At 44.7% G+C, this 27,880-nt stretch overlaps 1 protein-coding gene and 1 long non-coding RNA gene across 2 annotated transcripts in view; one reads left to right on the top strand and one right to left on the bottom strand.

Annotated features, from left to right (window-relative positions):
- Nucleotides 1-744: 744 nt before the first annotated feature.
- The window catches only part of LOC134658999 (uncharacterized), a 187,876-nt gene continuing 160,740 nt past the window's right edge, over nucleotides 745-27,880 (bottom strand). The window contains exons 11-24 of the mRNA XM_063514606.1: nucleotides 27,611-27,693; nucleotides 26,385-26,550; nucleotides 23,241-23,596; nucleotides 22,047-22,234; nucleotides 20,396-20,592; nucleotides 17,724-17,801; nucleotides 13,665-13,844; nucleotides 11,928-12,064; nucleotides 10,578-10,582; nucleotides 8,701-8,955; nucleotides 6,878-7,120; nucleotides 4,608-4,772; nucleotides 1,918-2,104; nucleotides 745-877 (exon numbers count right to left, since the gene is read on the bottom strand). Of these exons, the coding sequence (XP_063370676.1) occupies nucleotides 745-877; nucleotides 1,918-2,104; nucleotides 4,608-4,772; nucleotides 6,878-7,120; nucleotides 8,701-8,955; nucleotides 10,578-10,582; nucleotides 11,928-12,064; nucleotides 13,665-13,844; nucleotides 17,724-17,801; nucleotides 20,396-20,592; nucleotides 22,047-22,234; nucleotides 23,241-23,596; nucleotides 26,385-26,550; nucleotides 27,611-27,693 (2,373 nt within the window). The remainder of the gene's footprint in view (nucleotides 878-1,917; nucleotides 2,105-4,607; nucleotides 4,773-6,877; nucleotides 7,121-8,700; nucleotides 8,956-10,577; nucleotides 10,583-11,927; nucleotides 12,065-13,664; nucleotides 13,845-17,723; nucleotides 17,802-20,395; nucleotides 20,593-22,046; nucleotides 22,235-23,240; nucleotides 23,597-26,384; nucleotides 26,551-27,610; nucleotides 27,694-27,880) is intronic.
- LOC134659189 (uncharacterized) lies at nucleotides 20,632-21,116 on the top strand. Its single transcript, XR_010097783.1, has 2 exons — nucleotides 20,632-20,805; nucleotides 20,854-21,116. It is a non-coding gene; the product is annotated as an uncharacterized LOC134659189 (long non-coding RNA).

Below are 27,880 nucleotides of genomic sequence, written 5' to 3'. Positions count from 1 at the left end.
CGACTAGTCGGCAAAAATGGCCGATTAGTCGGCACTTTATAACTGACTGAAAAACAGGGCAAAAAGAAATAAACTGCACATATTTTCATAAGCTTTAGCATTAAATTTTTATTTAGGGTGCTTACGAAAACTTTTGTTCGAAATTATTGACCTTGTGTTCGCTTTTTTATGTCCGATTGTGCGGTCGCCGTATGAAATATAACCTTAGGATTTTTTTATTTAATTTTTTTACGTTACTATATGATAAATAGCGCGTCGAAAGGGTAAAACGATTGTTTTTTAGGGTTCCGTACCCAAAGGGTAAAAACGGGACCCTATTACTAAGACTCCGCTGTCTGTCTGTCCGTCCGTCCGTCCGTCCGTCCGTCTGTCACCAGGCTGTATCTCACGAATCGTGATAGTTGAAATTTTCACAAATGATGTATGTCTGTTGCTGCTATAACAACAAATACTAAAAACAGAATAAAATAAAGATTTAAGTGGGGCTCCCATACAACAAACGTGATTTTTGACCACAGTTAAGCAACGTCGGGCGGGGTCAGTACTTGGATGGGTGACCGTTTTTTTGCTTGTTTTTTTTTCTTTTTTTTTTTTGCTCTATTTTTTGTTGATGGTGCGGAACCCTCCGTGCGCGAGTCCGACTCGCACTTGGCCGGTTTTTAGTGCATTTGAACCGAACTTAGACCAAACTAATGATCTGGCCGACTAGCCGACTAGTCGGCCATCCGAGCGCCGATTAGTCGGCTATAGTCGGTACATCACTAGTAGAAGTACCTCCATGGGCGTGTCCTGCGCGCGGCGGCGCACGTTGCCGTTGGGCGTGTCCTCGTCCGTCGCCGGCGCCGCGCTCGACGTCGCCGCAGTCTCCGCCAGCTCCCTGTATACACAAACATACACAAACATACAGGGTGGATTCTGTTATCCGGTCAGTGACATGGGCGTAGGCAGGTATAGTTTGTAGCTTTCTAATAGACCCCGAAGGCTAATCCTATTGTCTATTGTTCAGTAAAACCGCACTTGCTACTTACCTGCAAAAAAGGGTCCTAATTATTCTATTTGGCACCTGAGCGCGGGCTAGTCCAACGCTCAAAAAACCAGTGTAGGTGCGCTCTCCGATAACGCGCCTTTGTTACGCATCTCGATGACACATTTTAGACTGGTTCTGTAGCGTTCGACTCGCCGGCACTCAGTAACCGAAGTACCGATTTTTTATGCAGGTGGTTGTGGCACGTGGCACGAGCGGTTTTTCTTAACAATAGACAATAGGATTAGCCTTCGGGGTCTATTAGAAAGCTACAAACTATATACTACATTTCAAATACCAAGGCCCAATTGCACTTGAGACGGTCATTGGGCGTTAACAATAGGATTAGTGATAACAAAAGATACCTGGCTAGACCCTTTTGCTTAAACGCCTTTTAAACAATGCAGATTGCACCGACGCGTGCCAATTTGAAGTGCTCCAAATTAGATAACAAAAGGCAAACATTATGAGCCCCATTGTTAAGTTTCAAGTGCAATCGGGCCTTGGTATTGAAATGTAGTATACAGGCAATGATATTATATAACCATAGATAGGTTATACTCATACTTGAGGAGCACAAAAAATACTTCCATATTTATTTCTGTGCCTACGAAGAAATCTGTTATTTTTGATTAGTTTTCTCATTCCATCCATCTTTGTCACACTCGTTGTTAAACATAATGTCGACCCTTTCTCTTTCGGTGTGCGGGAGCTCGTTAGCACGTGCACATTCCTCGCTTGTCCTTTTTCCCAGTAGTTACCAGTGGTAAAAGGTGGGAAAAAAATTCCCAGTAGTTACCACTGGTAAGAACTTGGTGGACATACATACAGCGGGAAGCGACTGTGTTTTAAACTATGTAGTGATTGGCTAAGAGCGAGAAAAAGCTAGTTACGGTCTGGGCTGTGTCCGGGCCGGCACCAGCCTCGCCTGCCTGGCCTTGAGCTGCGCGGCGGAGAAGGCGATGGCCTGCACGCCCGCCGCCTGCGGGAGCGAGAGGCGCGGCGCGCCGAGCGAGACGTTCTTCTGCAGCAGGTTGGCCACCACGGACGACGGGATGGACGCCGTCTTTGTCGGCGCCGCTGGAAATATAATAGTACATTATTGTCGAGGTTCGGAAGTAGCTACTTGCAGGCTGAGGATTCGTTTTAAACGGACGACCTTGGGAGTCCGTTTAATTGAATCCGAAGCCAGCAAGTAGCCTTCCGCCGAGTCATATATAGTGCATTTCTCAAAAATGGTGCAAGAAATATATAGTACATTATTGTCGAGGTTCGGAAGTAGCTACTTGCTGGCTGAGGATTCGTTTTAAACGGACGACCTTGGGAGTCCGTTTAATTGAATCCGAAGCCAGCAAGTAGCCTTCCGCCGAGTCATATATAGTGCTTTTCTCAAAAATGATGCAAGAAATAGAAATATTTTACAGAAGCAACGGTCTAATTTTCACAGAAAAAAGTAAAACCATTAAAAAGATTTGCTTGCCGCCTTAAAAAAAAAAGTGTATTTTTCTGTTGAAAATACGCCAACGTATTTGAGACACCTAAATAGTCGCGGTGCCAACATTATAATAATAAGTGCTGATCATCTGTTTGGCTGTTTAATGGACCTAAGCCTTCATTTGATATGGCCATTTAAAGTTTGGAACTCGTTAAATAATGGAATTTGTATGCAACATTGCAGTCCCGAAATCGAGACTGCAATGTTTTTAACTTTTTATTTTTTTCAATGACCACGCACTTCGCGACCGATTTTTTAACCGGCAACATCGACTTTGCCGTCCATTTTTGAGAATAAACATTTATACACCGACCGACCGATTTATTTGACGACCGGTCTGGCCTAGTGGGTAGTGATACTGCCTGTGAAGCCGCGGTCCTGGGTTCGAATCCCGGTAAGGGCAGTTATTTGTGTGATGAGCACAGATATTTGTTCCTGAGTCATGGTTGTTTTCTATGTATTTATGTATTTGTATATTATGTATATATATCGTCGTCGAGTACCCACAACACAAGCCTTCTTGAGCTTACTGTGGGACTTCGTCAATTTGTGTAAAAATGTCCTATAATATTTATTTATTTTTTAGTCCAGTTGAACAGGGGAGTCTTTTAAATTGTCTTTTGCAGTACTTGAATGTAGACTATTGATGCACTAATGATATGAATGAGTTTTTCGAAACTTATGTACGGAATATCATTTGATATTTAACAGTCACTTTAAGGTGAAGGAAAAAGTCGTGAGGAAATTGGACTAACCCCAACAAGGCCTAGTTTCCCCTCTGGGTTGGAAGGTTAGATGGCGGTCGCTTTCGAAAAAACTAGTGCCCACGCCAATTGTTTGTCAAGCGGATCCCAGGCTCCGTGGCAAAATGCCAGGACATCGCGAGGAAGATAAAGATGGTGATTAAATTCTCTGGAGTCCTGCGGGCTCAGCACGGTTCCATTTTTATCGACTATCACTATGCCCGTCACTTTCGCACTTACATACTTGTTAGAACGTGACAGGCATGGTGATAAATGATAAAAATGCGACCGTGCTAGTAGCAGGGGTGTGTCACTCCGCAGTTTAGGTACATTTGGCCGGCGCGCCCATCGGACAGGCGTATGGCAGTGGGCTGCCGCTCGGCGTGCACGATAGTCGTGTCACGCGGCGCTCGCGCAAAATTGAAAATACACAATGGCTTCGAAACTTACTTCCGTGAGAATCAGACATACTATTTCCGGATAAAAAATGTATGTTTACATAATCAACGTTTGTAATTCCTACATATTTATCTGAAAAATAAAAATCAGTGGGTATAGGTATAAAAACTTGTCAAGTGATAACCCCGTGCCGACACTCGCAGCTCGGTCATAAAACTGCGGCGCGCAAACGAGATTCACGGTTCGTGCGCGGTTATAAGTTTCAATTTTGCTTGCAGGCGGCGATATAGGTGTGATTTTATACCTAAATCTGACTTTTGTGAAGGAGTGATTTTTCTGTACGGTAGTACTATTAGTTATTCTGTGCTAGTAGGGCTGGACGGGGAAGCCCCGGTCGACTAGTGGGGTGGTAGTAAACGTTCTGTATGCAAGTGCTGGTACTAGAGATGCAACGGATAGTTGTTTGGCCGGATACCGGATATCCGGCCTGGACACTGGCCGAATATCCGGTATTCGGCCGCCGGATATTCGGCCGGCGGAACTATACCTATATTTTGAGTTTTGCAGGTGCGCGTCGTGCAGATTTCGACCTATTTCGTAGTGAACGTTCGCGCGGACACATTTCTAGGATCGTAACGAGTTTTATCATGTCATTACGTAGTAAGTTCGTTTATAGTTACAAGTGCGCGCGCGTATTTTTGTGTAAACAAATAAGTGTATTGTGTGACATTGGTTACGTATTCATTTCTATTTACAGTGTCGTTAGCATTATGACCGTGACTATTTTTTAGATTCCATTTTTTACCCCAAAATGTGTTAATTTTACTATCCGGTATCCGGCCGGATAGTAGGTCGCTATCCGGTATCCGGCCGGATAGTAAAATAACGGCCGGATAGGCCAGATACCGGATAGTAACCGGATATCCGGTGCATCTCTAGCTGGTACCTATGGAGATGGTGGGCTGGTGGTCGCGGCGGTGCTTGAGCTGTATCTGGTGGCGCAGCAGCTGCGGCGCGGCGCCGCGCGCGGCGGGCAGCGCGGCGCGCACCAGCTGCCGCCCGTCCAGCGACAGCGACACGCGCCCGCGCGCCGCCGCCGCCGTCACGCCGCCTGCCAACAGACACGTGCTGGTTAACTCTACTTCGTACACAACCAATAGAGATGATGACCAGTGATCGGGGATTTCTATGCCACACCGCGGGATATCAAGTCGAAATGGTAATATGGATACGCCACTTGGCCCGCGATAGGAACAAAACTGTTCGAAAAGTAAACGCTATTTCGGTGTTGGTAATTCGTTTATAAAATAAAGGACTGTAAAAAAACAGTGTTGGTTATGATTTAAAGTAAAAATATTATTCAAAAAATTATTAAGTTTTCAATTTTTCAATTTCAAATTTTCAATTATTAATATTAATAATATATGCAATGCATGATTAATTGATTAACAGTAACATGTCAAAACACTCTCCTATATCGCACACGAATCCCGGAATCCCGCGGCATATCCATACTAGCATAATGATTGAGGTCATTCACCCCAAGTGGCATACAAATCCCCGATCACTGATGATGACACATGTTGAATTTTATAACAAAATCTAGTAAAATAGATAGCAAACGGGCAATTTATCACAATAATGTGGATATTAAAATAAAATATTGAAAAATTACAAAATTACAGGACCTGAAAGTTTCGAAATTTAAGTTTTTTTTTTTAACTTCCAAAAACGATAAAAGTAAGAGTACCCTTCGATTCCTTACATTTCATCCAAAAAAATATTGTATAGCAACTATATACATAAACGCAATATTTCACCGACAAAAACGCAATTTTCTTGTTTTGTCCATACTACAAGATGAGCGATGACGTCACGGCCTCTGGCCGTTTTGTATAGGGCGTTTCGCGAGTGAAGTGCGACTGTCGGACTTTGACTACAATTTCTGACTTTTGTGTTACTTTAATGCAATGGGTCCCATATAGACATTTGATCCTAAAAACAAACCCGATCGATTGATACCATAAAAAAAATTAGTCATCTAGCCTATTAGGTAGGTCTATACAGAGCCTAATTGCGCTACGAAGCTACTAGCTACTGAATAAACGGGCCTCGCTTGAGGTTTCGCACAATTAACATCAAATAGCGACGGCAAAGCGTCGAGGCCAGCGAAGGCCGAGCTCCTTGTAGGGCCGAAGGCCCGGAGCGTCCCTTACGAGTTCCCGAGCACGCGAGGCCGAAGGCGGAGGTGCGGGAATGAAGTGCTCGCATGCGGATTTTTTCCTTCTAGCAAAGGTACAATTTTATTTCTTTTTCCCTTTGGAAAACAAACTGCTACACAAAAACTACAGCACCAAACTACACAACAACAACAAAACGCACACTGCGGGGCTCTAGGGCCCCGCACAGCAGGCAAAATCTAGTCATTAACTATTGTAATTTAATCCATCTTAATTGAGTACCTGTCTGCATGTTAGACCTAAGTAACTCAACACCGATTAGTACGTAAGGTTTAACTGTTAGTACTAATTGTAAATAAAATAAACAAAATAAACAAAAAATTAACATAAATCATTATTTTATCAGAGTTATCAGACTGTGTTTTCGCCTTTTTATCGCCGGTTTTTGTAGACAACTAACCTTTGAGCGCCTGGTGCTACAACTAGACGCGTTTTCTTGTCGGCTAGATACAGTGGCCAATTTGGAAAGCAAATTCACCTTATATGGGTCTGTAGAAAAGTCTTAACTATATCGACGCCGTGTCAAACACAAAAGCTGTCACACTGACGCCACGTCACCGAAATGTCTAAACTGAAATTGAACTTTATGCATATGCACGGTACCCGTTTAATCGGTCTTTGGCGTTGAACCTACGGTGCGGATATATCGATTATATCGGTCATCGGCGTCCAAAAGGTTAACAGCGCGATGCAGTTCAGCGCCATCTACCGCGACATTGGGCGAGTACTGACCTTTGAGCGCCTGGTGGTCGATGGCGGCGACGACCTGCCCTTCACCCTCCCTAAACCTGGATTGGATACTAACCTTTCAGTCCACCTCCCCTCCCTACACCCAAACACTAACCGTTGAGAGCGTTACCATAAGCGCGCCTAACAATCGAATCGAATTCACCTTAAGGATCTGTAGAAAAATCTTAACAGCGCGATGCAGCCGACGGTTCAGCGCCATCTACCGTGACATTGGGCGAGTACTGACCTTTGAGCGCCTGGTGGTCGATGGCGGCGACGACCTGCCTCGGCTTCTTGTCGGCGCCGTGGGCGGGCTTGGGCGGCGGCTGGCGCACCACGTTGACCAGGTGCGGCCCCTTGCCGAGCTGCCCGCCCTTGATCTCGAAGAACTGCGCCACTGAGCCCGGCGCCGCCTTCAAGATGGCCGCCGTGCTGCTCGACTTGGCCTCGAGCGTCGCCAGCGATACCACCGCCGGTAGGGGCGTGATGCCTGCACAGTGATGTACGTTAGAGGACGCGATTAAGGGTCGGTTGCACCAAACTGTTCGTATCGTTAAAGAGTTCGCTAAATTATTATCTAATCAATCTATCTAATACCTTTAAACGAGCAATTCTTGTTTATTTATTTATATATATATTTCGGGGATCTCGGAAACTGCTCTAACGATTTCGATGAAATTTGCTATAGGGGGGTTTTCGGGGGCGAAAAATCGATCTAGCTAGGTCTTATCTCTGGGAAAACGCGCATTTCCGAGTTATTAGTCACCCAGATATTGTAAAGTAAAGCGCTGGGGCATTCCACGAGAATGTCGCTTACGTGACGCTTTCGCCTTGTATGGCAGCTACCTTAATCAAATCCCTAAAGTTCTAGAATGTACTGCCAATTTCTTAGCCAAGTCGTGAAATATTAACAGACCCAATATAGCTCACTCAGCATTTTCAGAAGTATTAGAATAATGTCGTTACGTAAGCGACATTCTCGTGGAGCCGCTGACGTTGATCAGTCTGTCAAATGTGGTTGGTGCAACTGGCCCTAAGTTGTCAAAATCAAGAATAATTTTGGTTAAAATTAATGAGATAAGTAGCGAGCAATTATAAAAAAAAAACCGGACAAGTGGGAGACAGACTCGCCCACCGAGTGTTCCGTACTTTACAGTATTTGTTATTATAGCGGGAACAGAAATACATCATCTGTGAAAATGTCAACGGTATAGCTATCACAGTTCATGAGATACAGCCATGGTGACAGACAGACGGACAAAGGAGTCTTAGTAATAGGGTCCGTCCGTTTTTACCCTTTGGGTACGGAAACCTAAAAAGAGCACAGGCAAAGTAATAAAAATATTACTACCTTAATGTATGGGAATAAGGTCGTGTATACATATTTTGGGCACTTTGTCCGTGTCGATATATAATATCTCTAGTTATAACCAGGGATGTTGCGGATGCCGATTTTTTGACATCCGTGGATGCGGATGCGGATTTTTAAAGGCTCACATCCGCGGATGCGGATGCGGATGTCAAGATAGTACCATAAAAAACGTCAAATATTACATTTTAGTAATTTTTATTTAAAAAAACCGGCCAAGTGCGAGTCGGACTCGCGTTCCAAGGGTTCCGTACATTTAGTCCCACTCACGCTTGACTGCTCATTTCTAATAGTTTTTGGTTAATGACTAAATTACCTAGCAGTCTAGCACTTACGCCGATGCTAAGACGTTCCTGTACCAACCTGTTCCACATCCGCATCCGCATTAAATCCGCATCGATTTTATGCGGATGCGGATGTTGAAAATAATGCGGATGTTCCGCGGTTGCGGATGCGGATATTTATTTATTTATTTATTTATTTATTTATTATTCGGAGAACCAACAGCTATCAATTGTACAATATTTATATATGTAAATAACAGAAAGCCAATTATAGGTTCCCACCAATAGCAACAGGTTAACAAACAAATGGTGGTTAGCACAAAAATTTTTTACAACGTGTTATCACTAATAATCTAAATATGATATATATATAATATAATATTCGCAACATCCCTGGTTATAACTAGTGTAACGTACCGTGCGCGCGCGCCTGTAGCAGCTGCGCGCGCTGCTCGTGCGTGAGCGGGTGCGCGTGAAGCACCTTGAGCTTGTTCTGCGCGCCCACGCCCACGCCGACCGCGCCCACGCCCACGCCCACGCCGCCCACTGTGCCCACGACGACCGGCGCCGCCAGCAGCCCGCCGCGCCCGCCCAGCGGGACGAGCGGCGCGCCGCGTCGCGGGGAAGACGTGCCCGCGCCAGCGACCGACACCGCCACGGAGGTCACCACGCCTGATCAAATATATATGACACCGTAAGATTGTGAACCCGTTAGTTTATAATCTAACGTAGGTTAAGTTAGGTTTTTCCCCTCTTAAAAAAAAAAAAAAAAAAAAAAAAAAAAAAAAAAAAAAAAAAAAACCGTCAGTTTATAATGTAACTAGCGAGATTGTAATATGACGAGTGTTTACAATTTTACGGTGACATATACATATTAGTGTAAGGCCTGAGTGGACGCTCGAAGCGGAGCGTTCGGCGGGGCGTGCAGCGTGGCTCACGCGTGATGTGAGCAGCGTGCACTAAGGCCGCTCCTATACGTGCGCATTTGTTTAACATGCACGCCGCACGCCCCGCCCCGCTGCACGCACAACAAGAGCGTCCACTCAGGCCTTACACTTAGCATTTGCCCGCGGCTTCGCACGCGCAGGAGAGTTTTTTTAATTTTGGACCCCCATTTCACCCCTTTAGGGGATGAATTTTGAAAAATCCTTTCTTAGTGGACCCCTAGACCTTATAAGGAACCTACTTGCCAAATTTGGACTTTCTAGTCCCAGCGGTTTGGGCTGTGCGTTGATTTAAGTCAGTCAGTCAGGTCTTTCACGGCGGAGGTCACCACGCCTGATCAAATATATACATATATTACTACAACACCAATAGGGATATTAGATTTTTTTTTAAGTGGAAAAATTACTGTCTCGGTTGAGACTTGAACTCACGGCCTCTGGATCGATACTCGAGCGCCGTGAGTTCAAGTCTCACCCGAGACAGTAATTTTTCCACTTTTAAATTTATTCTAAGCTTAATAGCATCGATCGCAGACGTTTCTGCTTGTTAAAAATTAAAAATAGGGATATTGACACATTTTATATCTAAATCTTATCTTATACCTTTAAACGAGCAATTCTTGTATATTTATTTATTTATATATTTCGGGGATCTCGGAAACGGCTCTGACGATTTGGATGAAATTTGCTATATGGGGGTTTTGGGTGGCGAAAAATCGATCTAGCTAGGTCTTATCCCTGGGAAAACGCGCTTTTGAGTTTTTATATATGTTTCCCGAGCAAAGCTCGGTCTCCCATATATTAGATAGAATCAGAATAAATTGGAAACTTAAAAAATATACGGGAATAATAAAAAAATACGAAAGATTAAAAAAGTATAAAAAATTATACCATTCGATTCCTTACATTTCACACGAGGTATTGCCATTTTGTTAGGAGCGTTTCGTCAGTAAAGTATGATTGCCAGACTTTGACCATTTCTGACTTTTGTAGACATTTAATCCTCAGACCTGTAGGGCTAAGATGGTCGGCTCTTTATCATTTGTCACCATGGCTGTCACGTTCTAACAAATATGTGAGTGCGAAAGTGACGCATAGCATGACAGGTGATAAAAATGCGACCATGATAGCCGGTCTGATCGACTGATACCATTAATAAAAACTTGTCAACTAGCCTATTATGCTATTTCTTCTACATCGTCTCACTCTTGTTGGTCGTGGTCCTCATTTCAACGACTAGTGGCGAGCTTCACAACACGCCGCCATTCCTCTCTGTTTTACTCTACACAACAATCCAATTAACTAACAACACAGACAAGACATCCTCTAGACTGAGAATAGTAACGCTACCGCCTCTGCCACAAATATACGGTAGTTTTACTCCATCTTCGAGTCAATCCCGTGCCGTGATTGGTTCGTGTCTTTGAACGGAGCAATCACGGCACGGGACTCGCTCACCTCGTCCCCCGCACCCCCGTATTTTTGGCAGCATCGGTTTCATGAAATAATTGCTCTAAACTCCGTCTAGAGGATTCCTAGTCTATGACTAACAACTACATACAGCCGTGTGTAATTTGTAATACTCAATGTTCAGATACATCTTACATCGACCGGGGTATGAACCTTTTGTATAGGGTATTTGACTACTAGTCAAATCAGTTTCTTTTTTCGAACTGTCAAAACGATTTTGCTAGTATGGAATTTATATGAAACACTAGCATGTGAAGTCACGATCAAATCACCTACTCTTTATAGTTTTAAACGAGTTTTAAAATATAAATTGTGTCTAAAAATAACTGCTGTCTACGTTTCTCTAATAATCATCTGGTGCTTTATTTCATGCATGGTGTAAAATAATTTATTTTAAATACAGTCAAATACCCTAATCGATATAAGTCTAGTGAAACTAACCGTAAATCATTCAAATCTGTTAGAACTCGTGTGAACAAAAATACAAAATAATTTACTGTACGAAACGGATTTATTGTAGGTCTTAGCTATGTAAACATAGCTTAAAAAATAATAAATCTATGGCTATGAAAAAAAAACAATAATCGAAATCTAAGAGTGATATACTGCTTTCCAAATTTTACGACAAATACAACTAGATGCTCGATGAAAAAGTGATGTGACAAGATAATTTATTATAGGTCTTTAAATAGCTTAATAATGAATAAATCAATGGCTACACAATAAAAAAAAATCGATAGTCGAAATCTATTTCTAAGAGCGATAGACTGCTTTCCAAATAATACGACAAATATAACTATGCTCGATAGAGATGCAACGGATAGTTGTTTGGCCGGATACCGGATATCCGGCCTGGACACTGGCCGAATATCCGGTATTCGGCCGGCGGAACTATACCTATATTTTGAGTTTTGCAGGTGCGCGTCGTGCAGGTTTCGACCTGTTTCGCAGTGAACGTTCGCGCGGACACATTTCTAGGATCGTAATGAGTTTTATCACTTTCAAAAGAATAAACTGATTCGATTATGACCGGGACTGTTTTTTAGATTCCATTTTTCACCCCAAAATGTGTTAATTTTACTATCCGGTATCCGGCCGGATACTAAAATAACGGCCGGATAGGGCGGATACCGGATAGTAACCGGATATCCGGTGCATCTCTAATGCTCGATGAAAAAGTGCAAAATTTTACGAGAAATGCGACTAAAGTTTATGAAAAAGTGTTGTCACAAGAAGGAAATGTAGAGAAACGGACCTGGCTGCGACGGGACGGCGGTGAAGGGTCCGTTCTGCACGAGCCCTACCACCGTGGCGCCGCTGCTCACCACGCTGGCCTGCGACGCCAGGAGGTGGTTCTGCAGCCGCACCTGTACACAAAACATTGTAAATCTTGTTTATATTATATTAAAAGGGCGAATCAACTTTTTCTTGTCACTAGTTGCCATGGTTACGGTCTCCTGGGTCACTCTTAAAATACTAGTTATTTCGTATTTAAATGAACCAAACTTGAATTTTTTGGTAGTTATAAGGCCTTTCCATAATGGGACATCTACTAAGCACGTTTGTAGAACATGGTACAGAAGCTCTTCTAAGAAACTATGCTACTATTGTCTCCTGGGTGATGGGACAGAATAACAACAAGAAATAGTTGATCGACCCAAAAACGTTCGCGTTTTGAACACATATTAACTCACATTTCGTCAGGTGACAATTACAAGCAAAAGTCACTAAGTACCACCACAAGTTCATAGTCATAGTGAACCATATTAGTACGAAAAGGAGGTTGATTTTTGTTTAAATATTTTATAGTAATTAGTAACTTTTGCTTGTCACCTGACGATTTATAGACGGCCTATCGCGAAATTTAATTTAGTTACCTTTATTTACCGACGTTTCGACACAGGTTTCACTGGTCTTGTCTTGTTTACTGATATTTTTGAAGTGAAAACTTCTTTAGCGGCGCTGTGCACTTTTTGTGATGGGGAAAAAATGTTAAACTCGCGACAGGTCACGTGACCGACAGATTCGACAGATTGAAAATTCGTAAGACGTGACCTGATCGAAAAACTGTTACAATGTCATTGAGTTTTCACTTCTGCCGGCACTCCCGGAGTGCAACTCGTTGTTTTTTTTACATAAAATCCCGTCAAGATGTATCAATGTCGGTGTCGGTGTAGGATAGAAATATAGTGAGATGAAACATGGATCGCAAAGAACGAGATTCCAAAATAGCACTTATATAAATTTGTGGAAAAATAAATCGGGCCCTGGAGGGAAACTACCTTAAATCCTTAAGTTGGCTCATTTTACTTAAAGGAGACATTCCTTTATTTTTTTAAAGAAACAAAACTGCATTCAAAGATTTTCTAAAACTCGCTTGCCTCGCCCAGGACTCGAACCAACTAAAATTAAATAAGTTTTAGGCAAATTTTCATTTTTGGTACAAGCTTTTATCACTGACTGTACTTTTCTTACGACAGACAACTAATACTCATCGAGACAATTCTAAAAACCCCTAACACAATTAGGTTGCGTTGTTTCATCACAGACTTCCTATGGCCACCTCCTGTCTCCATCATCAGATCATCTCGATGGTACCATAATATTGAATAGTCACCCGACTTACATGTGTATGCAAAATTTCAGCTGAATCGGAAACCGGGAAGTGGGTCAAATTTAACTTGCAAGATTTGATTACAGACAGACAATGGGACATGCGAAACTAAATAAAAGTTTGTAAAAAACAAACACTCGCTATTTTATTATACTTATCGATAGGATTATTATTCAGGATAAAATTTCTCTAACAAACATTTGTGTGAATCGTTTTAAGTTTTAAGAAGGCCAACCCTCCAACGTGCACGGTCTCTATTCCCTCTTATTTCCCGATTCAACATAGGGCAAGAATAGACAGAAAACAGTTCTTGAGGCCGTTTCAGGACCTCGTACGGCGTGTCGTGTGCGTACCTTGAGCGTGTCGGTGACCTGTGCGCGGATCTGCGGCTCGTGGTCGGCGCGCCGGTGCGCGGACGTGATGATGTGCTTCTTCAGGGGCGAGTGCTTCGTCTGAACCGTCTTCAGCTGCACGCCGTGGCCCAGCGGGATCTCCTCTATCGTGTCGTCCTTTTTCTTCTTTTCTAGTTTTATCTGGAAGGGAGGAAGAGGTTAGTTTGGTGCACAAGTGTCATATTGACTTAGAAATTCCCGTAGCTATGAGTAAGCAGTCCCTGGTCATAGAGAAAAAAATACATAGATTGCTCACTCCATACATCAGTTTTGATACCAAAAAGACCACCGACCGGAAAGTCTTATGCTCACATAAGACTTTCCGGTCGGTGCTACATCTGTTGTCAAGTAGCAGTACTGATAGTTTCGCTACTCGATGCTAGATGTAGACACTGAAATTAATAGTCTTTTTGGTATCAAAACAGATGTATGTGTGATGTATGTACTTATGTAGGTAGGTATAAATATCAATATATGTACCCACCGTCAATATCTATAATAAAACAGTCTTGCATGAACGCTATTGTGTTTCATTGAATACATCCTAGTATGGAGTGAGCACTCTTATCTTACTATATTTCTCTATGCCCCGGTTCACGCTATGAGCGTTATATCCGAGAGCCACGAATATTTCTCAATGTACCCCAGGCACGACGATGCTTGGTTTTCCTCATTAAAAGAAAAACCGGTCAAGTGCGAGTCGGACTCGCGCACGGAGGGTTCCGCACCATCAACAAAAAATAGAGCAAAACAAGCAAAAAAAACGGTCACCCATCCAAGTACTGACCCCGCCCGACGTTGCTTAACTTCGGTCAAAAATCACGTTTGTTGTATGGGAGCCCCACTTAAATCTTTATTTTATTCTGTTTTTAGTATTTGTTGTTATAGCGGCAACAGAAATACATCATCTGTGAAAATTTCAACTGTCTAGCTATCACGGTTCGTGAGATACAGCCTGGTGACAGACGGACGGACGGACGGATGGACGGACAGCGGAGTCTAATAGGGTCCCGTTTTTACCCTTTGGGTACGGAACCCTAAAAACGAGCAGGCCTCCAAGCCCCGCCCACCTGGGGGAGCATACACCTGCTGCGTGTGTGGCCGAGGGATCCTCTCTCGTATAGGGCAATACAGCCACGAACACAAGTGTCATAACCGGGATGCTGCTTAACCTTTTAACCGCCAGCAATTTTTGATCGAGTGTGCTCGTGTCGCCACCGACAGTAATTGTACCACGCAGAGTAAGGTTGTCATAGTTACGGGAGTTATAAATGTGCTGTAAAAACCAAATCAGATCTTTGTCTTATTTAACAGACTGTGGCGAAATGAGCTGGATATGTAATGTCTTATATATCAGACTCTGGCGGTTAAAGGGTTAAACATCTGACACAGATGGTAAAAGGCCTATTATTATTACCCCAGGCAGAAGACACTAAATTCACTTCACCCTAACTTTAATGAATTAGATGCATATACTAGGAATCCTCTAGACGGAGTTTAGAGCAATTATTTCATGAAGCCGATGCTGCCAAAAATACTGGGGTGCGGGGGACGAGGTGAGCGAGTCCCGTGCCCTGATCGGTCCGTTCAAAGACACGGACGTCACACAAAGACACATTGACTCGAAGATGGAGTAAAACTACCGTATATTTGTGGCAGAGGGGGTAGCGCTACTATGTTCAGTAGAGATGCAACCTCAGATCATAGAAGTAAGGAGATTTATAACGAAGCATAATTTCAACGAGACTCGGTGTCTCCAACTGTGCCCCACCACATCATTGAGGGTGTGGCCAGACAACCAACTCACGCGCTGTGATTGGCCGAACCGCGCGGGGTAAAGGACAAGAGCGGCGACGCTAGAGAGTAGGACAAGTCGATAAATTTACAACAGCTATCGATATTTTGTATTATGTTCTAAACATGACTTTATTGTTTTGGCATTAAAATGCTTTAAGTAATAATTGCCATTGACTTAATTTATATACCTTTAAACATTTGACCTTATTTGCGAGCTAAGATTTTTAAGGTACGATTAAGGTAAGTACCTATATTATTCGATCCATAAAGTTTTGTCACAAAGGTTTCTACTGATAGAATGTAATACAAAGCTTTTAATAAAAAAATAGCAATGATTCGAAAGCTTGTTATATGTTTATCAAAACGTACCTAACATAATTGGTATAAAATTTAGTAACGATTTTATTTACTGTTTGTTTATATTGTTTACTTTGGGATTGTCGTTAGACGCGAGTAGGATTTTCACGACGGATCCGAAATGTATGGGAAGATCCGCGGATCCGGATCCAGATCCGGATAATTTCATACATTTCGGATCCGGATTGCAAACCCTACTTATAGGTATAAACTACAATGTAATAAAACAGTTTTTTCTTTGACGTACCTACCTACTGCATTTTATTAAAAATTAATAGGTATACTACTACAAAATAATAGTAAAATTTTAATTGAAAAATAATTACATCCATATACACTATATCCAGATATTTTTATCGATAACGCTTAAACCTCAATTATGCACGAGCGCCACTCTAGTTCCTTGCGGAAAGAAGGGAACCGGTTAGCGGTCGTACTAAGAAACAACAATGCCGTTGTGGATATCGTTAGCGGCTTAATGCATTGCGCCGTTGCCTAGCACACTACAAATAGTTTTCCATGCTAAGCCATCAATGTAGAATGCATATTCAAATTGCCACGCGTTTGTTTGGCAAAATGGTCCGACTCAGTAAAATCATATGTCACTGGATTTATTTGTTAAAATGTGTTGTTTTATTGACTAAAACGTAAAAAAAATGTACTCACATGTGGTATGTAACTCCATGATCCCTAAGCACTCCTATTTCTACACGAAACAACGCTACAAACCGGCATTTTACGTAAATTGACAAGCACATTTTTCTACGACAGCTAAATTGCGACTGTCTCACCGGTCTTACGGCGGAAAGAAAAATGGTCAGCCTGACCATGTTGCGGCGACACGCGCCACGCCCCCGTCAGATATCTAGTACCTTCTATGATCTGAGGATGCAACGGATAGTTGTTTGGCCGGATACCGGATATCCGGCCTGGACACTGGCCGAATATTCGGTATCCGGCCGCCGGATATTCGGCCGGCGGAACTATACCTATATTTTGAGTTTTGCAGGTGGGCGTCGTGCAGGTTTCGACCTGTTTCGTAGTGAACGTTCGCGCGGACACATTTCTAGGATCGTAACGAGTTTTATCATGTCATTACGTAGTAAGTTCGTTTATAGTTACAAGTGCGCGCGCGTATTTTTGTGTAAACAAATAAGTGTATTGTGTGACATTGGTTACGTATTCATTTCTATTTACAGTGTCGTTAGCATTATGACCGTGACTGTTTTTTAGATTCCATTTTTTACCCCAAAATGTGTTAATTTTACTATCCGGTATCCGGCCGGATAGTAGGTCGCTATCCGGTATCCGGCCGGATAGTAAAATAACGGCGGGATAGGCCAGACACCGGATAGTAACCGGATATCCGGTGCATCTCTAATGTTCAGTCTAGTCTAGCTCTTTGGTGACTAGATGTCACCATGCAGTGCACATTGGTGCGGGCAGCCAGCTGATAGTGATGGGTAGGACATCAATTTAAAATGAGTTTGTATGAGTACCTCATTTTCTAAAATGAGGTGTTACAATGTCTTACTTCAAATGAGGTGAGGTACTAGCATATTTTCAGCGTCGACTATTCCATTAATTCCAACGGCGACAAAAATATTTAATGTATATACATATTTATGTATTCATCACTTCCTTTATAAATAAATAAATAGTAACATTTAATTGGAGTGCAATTCTGGAGGTTAAGAATAGAACTTTTAGGAGAAAGATAATTTTAGAATCAAGTAAAATGAATAGAGGAGTGAAGTAAGACATTTTTGCGGTACGAAGTACTGCGACAAATTAACAAAATGAGTGGTACAAATGAGGTGCCTCACGAGTGAGCGACTCAACACTAAGCTGATGGTCGGTGGTTACCTGCGGCACCTCGTTGACTTCCTCGACGATGAGGCGGCACGCCGGCACGGGGTCGGGCGCCACCACCGGGGCCGGGATCTGCACACGTTAACACACTCATTACCACCCAATGATTTATAACTCAAGATAGGTTATAGGCGTTCCAAAATTGAAGCGCTTAACATGTGACAAATTGGACAAGTTGCCTTTAGTCGCGGCTGGACAAGCGAGGAATGTGCACGTGCTAACGAGCTCCCGCACACGGAAAGAGAAAGGGTCGACCTTATGTTTAACAACGAGTGTGACAAAGATGGATGGAATGAGAAAATTAATCAAAAATAACAGATTTCTTCGTAGGTACAGAAATAAATATGGAAGTATTTTTTGTGCTCCTCAAGTATGAGTATAACCTATCTATGGTTATATAATATCATTGTTACCACCCAGCCAAACGACACATCCGCGCCAGGCCACAAAAAATTCGACATGTAAAGCTGTAGTAGGTACCACGATCACGCCTACAGGTCGTCCGGCCTGGGACGAAATCATAAAATACCCGATAGTCGGGTTTTCAGCACTGAATGTGTTAAAAAACCGGCCAAGTGCGAGTCGGACTCGCGCACGGAGGGTTCCGCACCATCAACAAAAAATAGAGCAAAACAAGCAAAAAAACGGTCACCCATCCAAGTACTGGCCCCGCCCGTCGTTGCTTAACTTCGGTCAAAAATCACGTTTGTTGTATGGGAGCCCCACTTAAATCTTTATTTTATTCTGTTTTTAGTATTTGTTGTTATAGCGGCAACAGAAATACATCATCTGTGAAAATTTCAACTGTCTAGCTATCACGGTTCGTGAGATACAGCCTGGTGACGGACGGACGGACGGACGGACGGACGGACGGACAGCGGAGTCTTATTAATAGGGTCCCGTTTTTACCCTTTGGGTACGGAACCCTAAAAACAATATTTCAGCGAATTGTTTTGCGGAAGTCGAACATAACGGTCCGGTCACGATATTGCGCGATAGGCGGCGACCATAGGTGGGAACGAAAGGTCCGAACGCTGTGTCTCGCTCCAACCTATGGTTGTCGCCGCCGCCAGTCGCGCAATGTCGCGGCCGAGCCGTTAGGGCGCTCTTGCGGTAATGCGACGACGCAAAGCGATTCGTACTGTGAGTTCTTCGATTTCAGGATGCGGCCGCGCGTAATCATTTACATGTTAACAATCAACTTCATTGTTCGTGTCGGACATGATCATACATATGAAATGAAGTACTTTCTTAACCTAGTTGGCGCACTCGGTAGGATGAAAAACTTTTTACGGTCTTTTGTTCATCGTCTATTTTGGCACCGATGTAAATCTCTCCAGACTGAGCTTGCACAGTGAAGTCTCCAGGGTTTAAAATTATTCAGATAATTATCGCGATAATTATCCGATAAATATCCTGACGATCTTATCTTATCATATCATTGATAATTATACAATACAATACAAATACTCTTTATTGCACACCTCAATAAAAGAAGACAATACAAATAAAACAGAAATACAAACAGAGGTAAACAACAGGCGGTCTTATCGCTAAATAGCGATCTCTTCCAGACAACCTTTAAAACCTTTAAATTATCCTTTCGAACCCTGGAAATGAATCAAAACTGAATCAATTTGTTGACATACTGCATCTAAATATTAACCCACTTTTACTACATTAAATCTACATTCTGATTACTATATACTCATTAACTAGACATTACTTAATAATTAAATCATTGCCTATTTGTATTGAATACACATATTGACAATTAACTGATTCAATTCGACTTTATTCTAAAAAAAAATTGACTTATAAGTCAATTTTTTTTAGCATGGTATTTTTATAGATATTACAATGTTTGGGTAGTTCCACATGGACCCATGGTATATTTATATACTTACTTTTATATTATACACATAGATTTAAGATTAGATCCTAAGCATGTAATATTGCTATGCCCTCCCAGGGTCCATGTGGAACTATCCAAACATTGTAATATCTATAAAAATACCATGGTTGCAATAAATAAATAAATATGAATATAAATAAAATAAATAATAAATAAATATTATAGGACATTATTACACAAATTGACTAAGCCCCACGGTAAGCTCAAGAAAGCTTGTGTTGTGGGTACTCAGACAACGATATATATAATATACAAATACTTAAATACATAGAAAACAACCATGACTCAGGAACAAATATCTGTGCTCATCGCACAAATAAATGCCCTTACTGGGATTCGAACCCAGGACCGCGGCTTCACAGGCAGGGTCACTATCCACTAGGCCAGACCGGTCGTCACATATGAATATGAAATCTCCGGATACTCGTATACTGTATTAGAACAAATTAAATTATTTTCAGAAAATATTTTAATTTGTTTTTATTTCAAGTAGACACACTACTATAAATTATAAACTTTGAATAAATGTCATATACTAAGAAAAAGTGACCAAGGCCTCCAGTGCCCCAGGCTGGAATCGAACCAGCGTCCTCTGCTATCGCGGCAGGTGCCTGAGCCATTCGGCCACCGGGCCACAGCGGCATAGGTCGAATTTTTCCAAGTATATGCACTTCTTACTGAAGGCTTATGGAGGCCTTGGTCACTTTTTCTTAGTATATGACATTTATTCAAAGTTTACTCGTATACTGACCGGCGCGGGTCTATCCATGTAGATAGGGTGCGTGTCGTGCGTGACGCGCACGGCGCTGCAGCCGAGCGCGGGGCCCCGCGCCGCCGGGCCCCGCCCGAGGGATAAAAAAGGCCCCCGAGCCCCAGCCCGCCCCGAGCGAGCGCCCGCTCTCAGCTCCGACTCCGAGGGGAGGCTCGAGCCTTGCTCTTCCGATAGTCCTGGACAAAAAAGTACATTTTAAGTGGTGCCTTCACTCATGTATAGTAGCGAAAGTTGGGTATGGCAGAAGAGGCATCAGAGCCAAGTGAATGCAGTGGAAATGAGAGCGTTGAGAAGTGTGTGTGGTGTGAGATTACAAGATAGAATTAGGAACAGTGTGATAAGGGAAAAGTGTGGACTGAACGAAGATGTAGTGACAAAAATTGAGAAAGGTATGTTGAGATGAGATGGTTTGGACACATGGAAAGAATGAGTGAAAGAAGGCTGACAAAGAGAGTGTATAAGGGAGAAATAGAAGAGGGAGTTGGAAAGGGCAGACCTCGGCGAACTTTCTTCGATCAGATCGGGGAAATCCTGAAGAAAGGCCAGGTCAAGAGCACCCTAAACCGGCGAGCGTGTATGAGGAATATTATGAAAGTAACGGAAGCAAAAGAGGTATGTCGGGATCGTAGCAAGTGGAAATCCGTGGTCTCTGCCTACCCCTCCGGGAAATAGGCGTGATTATATGTATGTATGATTATATGTATATATACAGGAGAGGCTTCGTCACACAGCGGTGGGGCCTGAGCGGGGCGCATCACGCTTACGGGTGGATCAACTATTTCTTGTTGTTATTCTGTCCGGTCGGCCAAAAGACAATAGTAGCATAGTTTGTTAGAAGACATTGTACACCACCTTCTGACACGCTTGATAGAGACCCTCAATGGAAAGGGTTAATAAGTATTTAAATGCGTAAAAATCAGGTTTTAAAGAGTGACCCAGGAGAACGTAACCATGGCAACGTGTGATAAGAAAAAGTTGATTCACCCTTAAGCGTTAAACGACGCGCCCCGCATATGCCCCGCTATAGTGTGACGAAGTTGTGGTGTATGTGTAGAGATACTTGTGCACTTATTATATAAGCTATGTATCAATTATGTAATCGAGTTAGTCTGTAAGTTGTGTTTGACCAATAAAACCAATAAACACATGTAATCACTATTCTATTTTATTCATTAAAGTATCCATCTGTACATGGCGACCCTGCCAGGATTCACTGGTACAAAGTTAATAAACTCTGTTCAGATGGCGTACTCGCGTCGTTAGAAATCACTACTAGACTTCCTATAGAGCAGGGGTTCCCAATCTTTTTCACGCTCGGAGATCCTTATGCTTCTGATGCGTGTATATGAAGTGGGTCTCTATTGTTTCCCAAATTATAAGCCATAATGTATTGTTTGCCCGCATTTTCGTTAGTCATAATTCATTTGGTTCAGAAACGCGACACTTTTCAGGATTGCCACAAAACAATCCTAACCTAACCTATCTATAGGATAACCTTACGAAAATACTGAAAGTTAACGGTTTCAGTTTTATGACTAATGATAATATGACAAACAATACATTACGACTTAAAACTTGATGGGAAACAACGGGACCCCATATGAAGTATATGTGAAGGGTCTGGTAGTACCTGGGTCCTTGTGAAGGTCTCCCAGCTCGGGCATGAGGTCTGCGAGCGTGAAGTGGTCGGTGGTGAAGGCGGGGGCTCCGTGTTGGCGCAGCTCCACGCGCAGCGGCGTGTCGGGCTGCACGGGCACCGAGTCGGCGGGCGGCGCGTGCGCCGGGGAGGGGGGCGGCGTTTTTGGTCGGAAGTGTAACCTGGAAGGGACGGTATTGAAAATGAAAAAACCGGCCAAGTGCGAGTCGGACTCGCGCACGGAGGGTTCCGCACCATCAGCAAAAAATAGAGCAAAAAAATCGTGTTTGTTGTATGGAAGCGCCCCTTAAATATTCATTTTATTTTATTTTTAGTATTTGTTGTTATAGCGGCAACAGAGATACATCATTTGTGGAAATTTCAACTATCTAGCTATCGCGGTTCATGAGATACTGCCTGGTGACAGACGGACAGACGGACGGACAGACGGACAGCGAAGTCTTAGTAATAGGGTCCCGTTTTTTACCCTTTGGGTACGGAACCCTAAAAATGATTTATTTAGGCATCAAAAATGCACATTTTGGGAGTAAGTATTCTATTGTTAGACAGCCTAGGAATAGTAGGTAAACCTGTCTTATAGGGATCAGGGAATAAACCACCGCTACTTCTAGCAATGCAGGTACATATAACCATTGTGATTTCATCGACGATGGTCTATTTATTAGGCAAACTAAAGTTGCAGTTGTAAGTTAAGCCTTTTAAGGTGGAGGGAATATATTTCCCAATGATATTTGAACTTTATATCAAAGTCAAAAGATTCAATTTAGCGTAATTTTCCTATACCTATGCCCGTCAAAAATTGACTAGTCAGAACATTGGAATTAGATGTTTTATCTTCCGAAAGGCCCAAAGTATGTATTAACTTTCATATTTATATATTTAGAAATGGCTATGGCGCGTCAAATACACATTTACTTAAATATTTTAAAGTTTTTACTCCAAAGAGTGAAAATGAAAGACACTGCATTGCCGCTTAAGGGGTTATAAAAGCATAACTACATTATAAAACAATAAGCGCCACTTGCACCATTCCACTAACCCCGGGTTAACCGGTAAAGCCTGGAGTTACCATGGTTCCCGGTACAATTTATAACTGAGTTAACGGTTTAACCGGTTAACCCCAGGTTTGTGGGGTGGTGCAAGTGGCCCTAAGCTTATTAAACTCACCATTTCTTATTAACCTCATCGATAAACTTCTCAAACTCCTGTTCGACGGGCTGCAGACTGCTATCGCTGTCTTCGCTAGTACTCCACGCGCGTTTTCTCACTTCACTGTCTACAGTATCTATAGTCCTAACACTAATATCACTTTTGAGCTCCGGCTCCACTTTGCACTTGACCCCGAGGTCGAGGTCGAGGTCCCTGAGGTCAACGGCCTTGAGGTCGGGCTCGTCCTTGAGCCAGAGGTGGGGGTTGCGGCGGAGGTGGTTGCGGAACGCGTGCCGCCACGGGTACTTGCCGGTAGCGTGGTAGTCGCGGCTGATTTCTTTGGGCGTTCTGTGCACTTTTGTTTCGAGGTCCACCTGTAGATAAGAGAAGAGAAGAGAAGATGATTAGTGTCTTGTTTATTAAAGTCAGTAAAAATTTGAGAGTAAACAAAGCTCTTATCTTGAATAATATGTATAGCGCTGAGGGCGTGCTCAGGGCTGAGAAATAGTTCTGCATTTTAACAATTTCTTTGTCTGGTTTTGCCTTGGTTTTTACTTTAGGTTGTATGCTGCGTACAACAACACTTTTCACGGAAATATTAAAGGCTTCGTCACACAGGTGCGTTTTCCGGGCGCGGCGTGAGTGTTTTATATCTAAAAGCGGCGCGTCCCGCTCACGCCCAGCTCGGAAAACGCGCCTGTGTGACGAAGCCTTGAGTTTTCCTGTAAAATATGATATTTGGCTGATATAAAGATCTTCCAAAAAGGAAGTTTGAAGAGCAAAGATTGTATGTTAAATCTTTACGGTAATGATTATTTTGTCTCAAACACAGACAATCCAACTTCTAGACATAGCATAGTCGCGCTACCCCCTCTGCCACACATACGGTAGCGTTACTCCATCTTCGAGTCAATCCCGTGCCGTGATTGGTCCGTGTCTTTGAACGGCACGGGATTCGCTCACCTCGTCCCCCCGCACCCCCGTATTTTTGGCAGCATTGATTTCATGAAAGAATTGGCCTAAGCTCAGTCTAGAGGTTGGATTGTCAGTGGTCTCAAACTTTACATTTTCAAATTACGAAGTGTTAGTCGCTCTGGAGGCTTCGGTGTTCGGGCTACGCTCCCCTTGTGTCTAACAACAGTGGTGACATGACGGGCAACCTACCTCCTCGGTCAGCTCCGTGTGGTGCGGCGGCGGCGGCAGTTCGCTCCAGAGGTCGTCGAGCGGGTGCCGCACCCGGTCCAGGTCTAGGTGGTGACATGACAGGGAACCTACCTCCTCGGCCAGCTCCGTGTGGTGCGGCGGCGGCGGCAGCTCGGCCCAGAGGTCGTCGAGCGGGTGCCGCACCCGGTCCAGGTCTAGGTGGTGACATGACAGGGAACCTACCTCCTCGGCCAGCTCCGTGTGGTGCGGCGGCGGCGGCAGCTCGGCCCAGAGGTCGTCGAGCGGGTGCCGCACCCGGTCCAGGTCTAGGTGGTGACATGACAGGGAACCTACCTCCTCGGCCAGCTCCGTGTGGTGCGGCGGCGGCGGCAGCTTGGCCCAGAGGTCGTCGAGCGGGTGTCGGACCCGGTCCAGGTCTAGGTGGTGACATGTCAGGGAATCTACCTCTTCCGCCAGCTCCGTGTGGTGCGGCGGCGGCGGCAGTTCGCTCCAGAGGTCGTCGAGCGGGTGTCGGACCCGGTCCAGGTCTAGGTGGTGACATGACAGGGAACCTACCTCCTCGGCCAGCTCCGTGTGGTGCGGCGGCGGCGGCAGCTCGGCCCAGAGGTCGTCGAGCGGGTGTCGGACCCGGTCCAGGTCTAGGTGGTGACATGTCAGGGAACCTACCTCTTCCGCCAGCTCCGTGTGGTGCGGCGGCGGCGGCAGTTCGCTCCAGAGGTCGTCGAGCGGGTGTCGGACCCGGTCCAGGTCTAGGTGGTGACATGACAGGGAACCTACCTCCTCGGCCAGCTCCGTGTGGTGCGGCGGCGGCGGCAGCTCGGCCCAGAGGTCGTCGAGCGGGTGTCGGACCCGGTCCAGGTCTAGGTGGTGACATGTCAGGGAACCTACCTCTTCCGCCAGCTCCGTGTGGTGCGGCGGCGGCGGCAGTTCGCTCCAGAGGTCGTCGAGCGGGTGTCGGACCCGGTCCAGGTCTAGGTGGTGACATGACAGGGAACCTACCTCCTCGGCCAGCTCCGTGTGGTGCGGCGGCGGCGGCAGCTCGGCCCAGAGGTCGTCGAGCGGGTGTCGGACCCGGTCCAGGTCTAGGTGGTGACATGTCAGGGAACCTACCTCTTCCGCCAGCTCCGTGTGGTGCGGCGGCGGCGGCAGTTCGCTCCAGAGGTCGTCGAGCGGGTGTCGGACCCGGTCCAGGTCTAGGTGGTGACATGACAGGGAACCTACCTCCTCGGCCAGCTCCGTGTGGTGCGGCGGCGGCGGCAGCTCGGCCCAGAGGTCGTCGAGCGGGTGTCGGACCCGGTCCAGGTCTAGGTGGTGACATGTCAGGGAACCTACCTCTTCCGCCAGCTCCGTGTGGTGCGGCGGCGGCGGCAGTTCGCTCCAGAGGTCGTCGAGCGGGTGTCGGACCCGGTCCAGGTCTAGGTGGTGACATGACAGGGAACCTACCTCCTCGGCCAGCTCCGTGTGGTGCGGCGGCGGCGGCAGCTCGGCCCAGAGGTCGTCGAGCGGGTGTCGGACCCGGTCCAGGTCTAGGTGGTGACATGTCAGGGAACCTACCTCTTCCGCCAGCTCCGTGTGGTGCGGCGGCGGCGGCAGTTCGCTCCAGAGGTCGTCGAGCGGGTGTCGGACCCGGTCCAGGTCTAGGTGGTGACATGACAGGGAACCTACCTCCTCGGCCAGCTCCGTGTGGTGCGGCGGCGGCGGCAGCTCGGCCCAGAGGTCGTCGAGCGGGTGTCGGACCCGGTCCAGGTCTAGGTGGTGACATGTCAGGGAACCTACCTCTTCCGCCAGCTCCGTGTGGTGCGGCGGCGGCGGCAGTTCGCTCCAGAGGTCGTCGAGCGGGTGTCGGACCCGGTCCAGGTCTAGGTGGTGACATGACAGGGAACCTACCTCCTCGGCCAGCTCCGTGTGGTGCGGCGGCGGCGGCAGCTCGGCCCAGAGGTCGTCGAGCGGGTGTCGGACCCGGTCCAGGTCTAGGTGGTGACATGTCAGGGAACCTACCTCTTCCGCCAGCTCCGTGTGGTGCGGCGGCGGCGGCAGTTCGCTCCAGAGGTCGTCGAGCGGGTGCCGCACCCGGTCCAGCGCGAGCCGGCCGCCGCGCCCGCGCCGCAGCCGCGCGAACCCCACGCAGCGCCGCGCCGGCTCCGACACCCACGTGAGGTTGAACCTGCAACGAAACGGTCACTTTATACAACTATTTAAACATATAGCACACGCTCACAGCTGTAACTGTTGTCAGACGTGGCTCCCTCCGCGATTTCGTCGCGTCGCTACAAGTACCTACAAATACATGCGGTCCCCACCAATTTTGGTGTTTGGTGTCTAGCCATAGTAGTTGCCGCGCACCGCTACGGAACGGACGCCTGCTCGCGCTTGCGCCACCTAACGGTCATATCTGTCGTAATAGACGCGTTTTGTTAGCGAATGGATCTTCTGTACCTAGTACTTTTATTTAATCTGTGCTGTTGTTTTATCCTAATGTTAAATATTAACACTATAATCACAAAATTATAATGATGCACATAAGCATACCTCGCAACCGAGCTAGCAAATCTGTAGCAGTTGTACGTCAAGGTTATCACAACTACGCATAAACTAAAGTACAAAAAATATTTTTTCTTTGTTTTCAAACACACCAATATTTTCAAGCAATGAAAATTCCATTTTAATATTTGAAATATATGCAAAAAAAAAACCTGATTTTATAAACAAAATAACAGATACATTGAAACGCATCTAATATTGACATTGACCTGTTAATTTATATTATTTGACAGTAAATTAAACCGGGTTATATCGGAAGAGGATCAACAAGGTTCTCGATCAATTTTATTAATCTTACATACAATAAAGTTAAAGCAAAATGGTTCATCATAATCGCCAACCCTGACACAAAACTGTCATATGCTACGGTTTTGCTAGCTCCGTTGCGGGGTATGCACATAAGCGACTTCGGCCACAGCGACTGAGAGTGAACAATTCTCTTTGTTGTTACTTTTCACGCCTACAATAATCGACTTCATTACAATATTACGTCTTCAGCGTGTGGACCGTTAATCCCACCCACCAGTAAAACGACACGAGGGTTTTCTGTATAACAATTTTACGGTTAACAACAAAATAGCACGGAAGAATTAAAATTTTACATAAAATAAACTTAGACTAAAACGTAAAAGAAGATTGCAGACAACAAATCGTTTATCCCTTATTACAGTTTAATTATTTACCTATGCCTTTCGTCGAGTTCGTGCTCGAAGAGCCCGTCCTTGTTGTCCGGATCCACGGGGTCGCCGCTGAGCGTCGAGGTTGGCTGGGACCATACAAATTCATTAGCAACACCAAATCCAAAGTGACACCTAAACATGTTCCAACACAATAGTAGAAGTAACATGTTTTATAGATACACGTTTTAACACTTAACAATTTCAACTATCCAAATGCTGAAGTTTTATATAGCAAAACAACAAGAAAACTTTATACTTGTGAGCAGTCTGTTT

The sequence above is a fragment of the Cydia amplana genome, chromosome 24 (genome assembly GCF_948474715.1).
Source record: "Cydia amplana chromosome 24, ilCydAmpl1.1, whole genome shotgun sequence".
Classification (NCBI taxonomy): domain Eukaryota; kingdom Metazoa; phylum Arthropoda; class Insecta; order Lepidoptera; family Tortricidae; genus Cydia; species Cydia amplana.
This window is presented reverse-complemented; position numbering and strand designations above follow the sequence as displayed.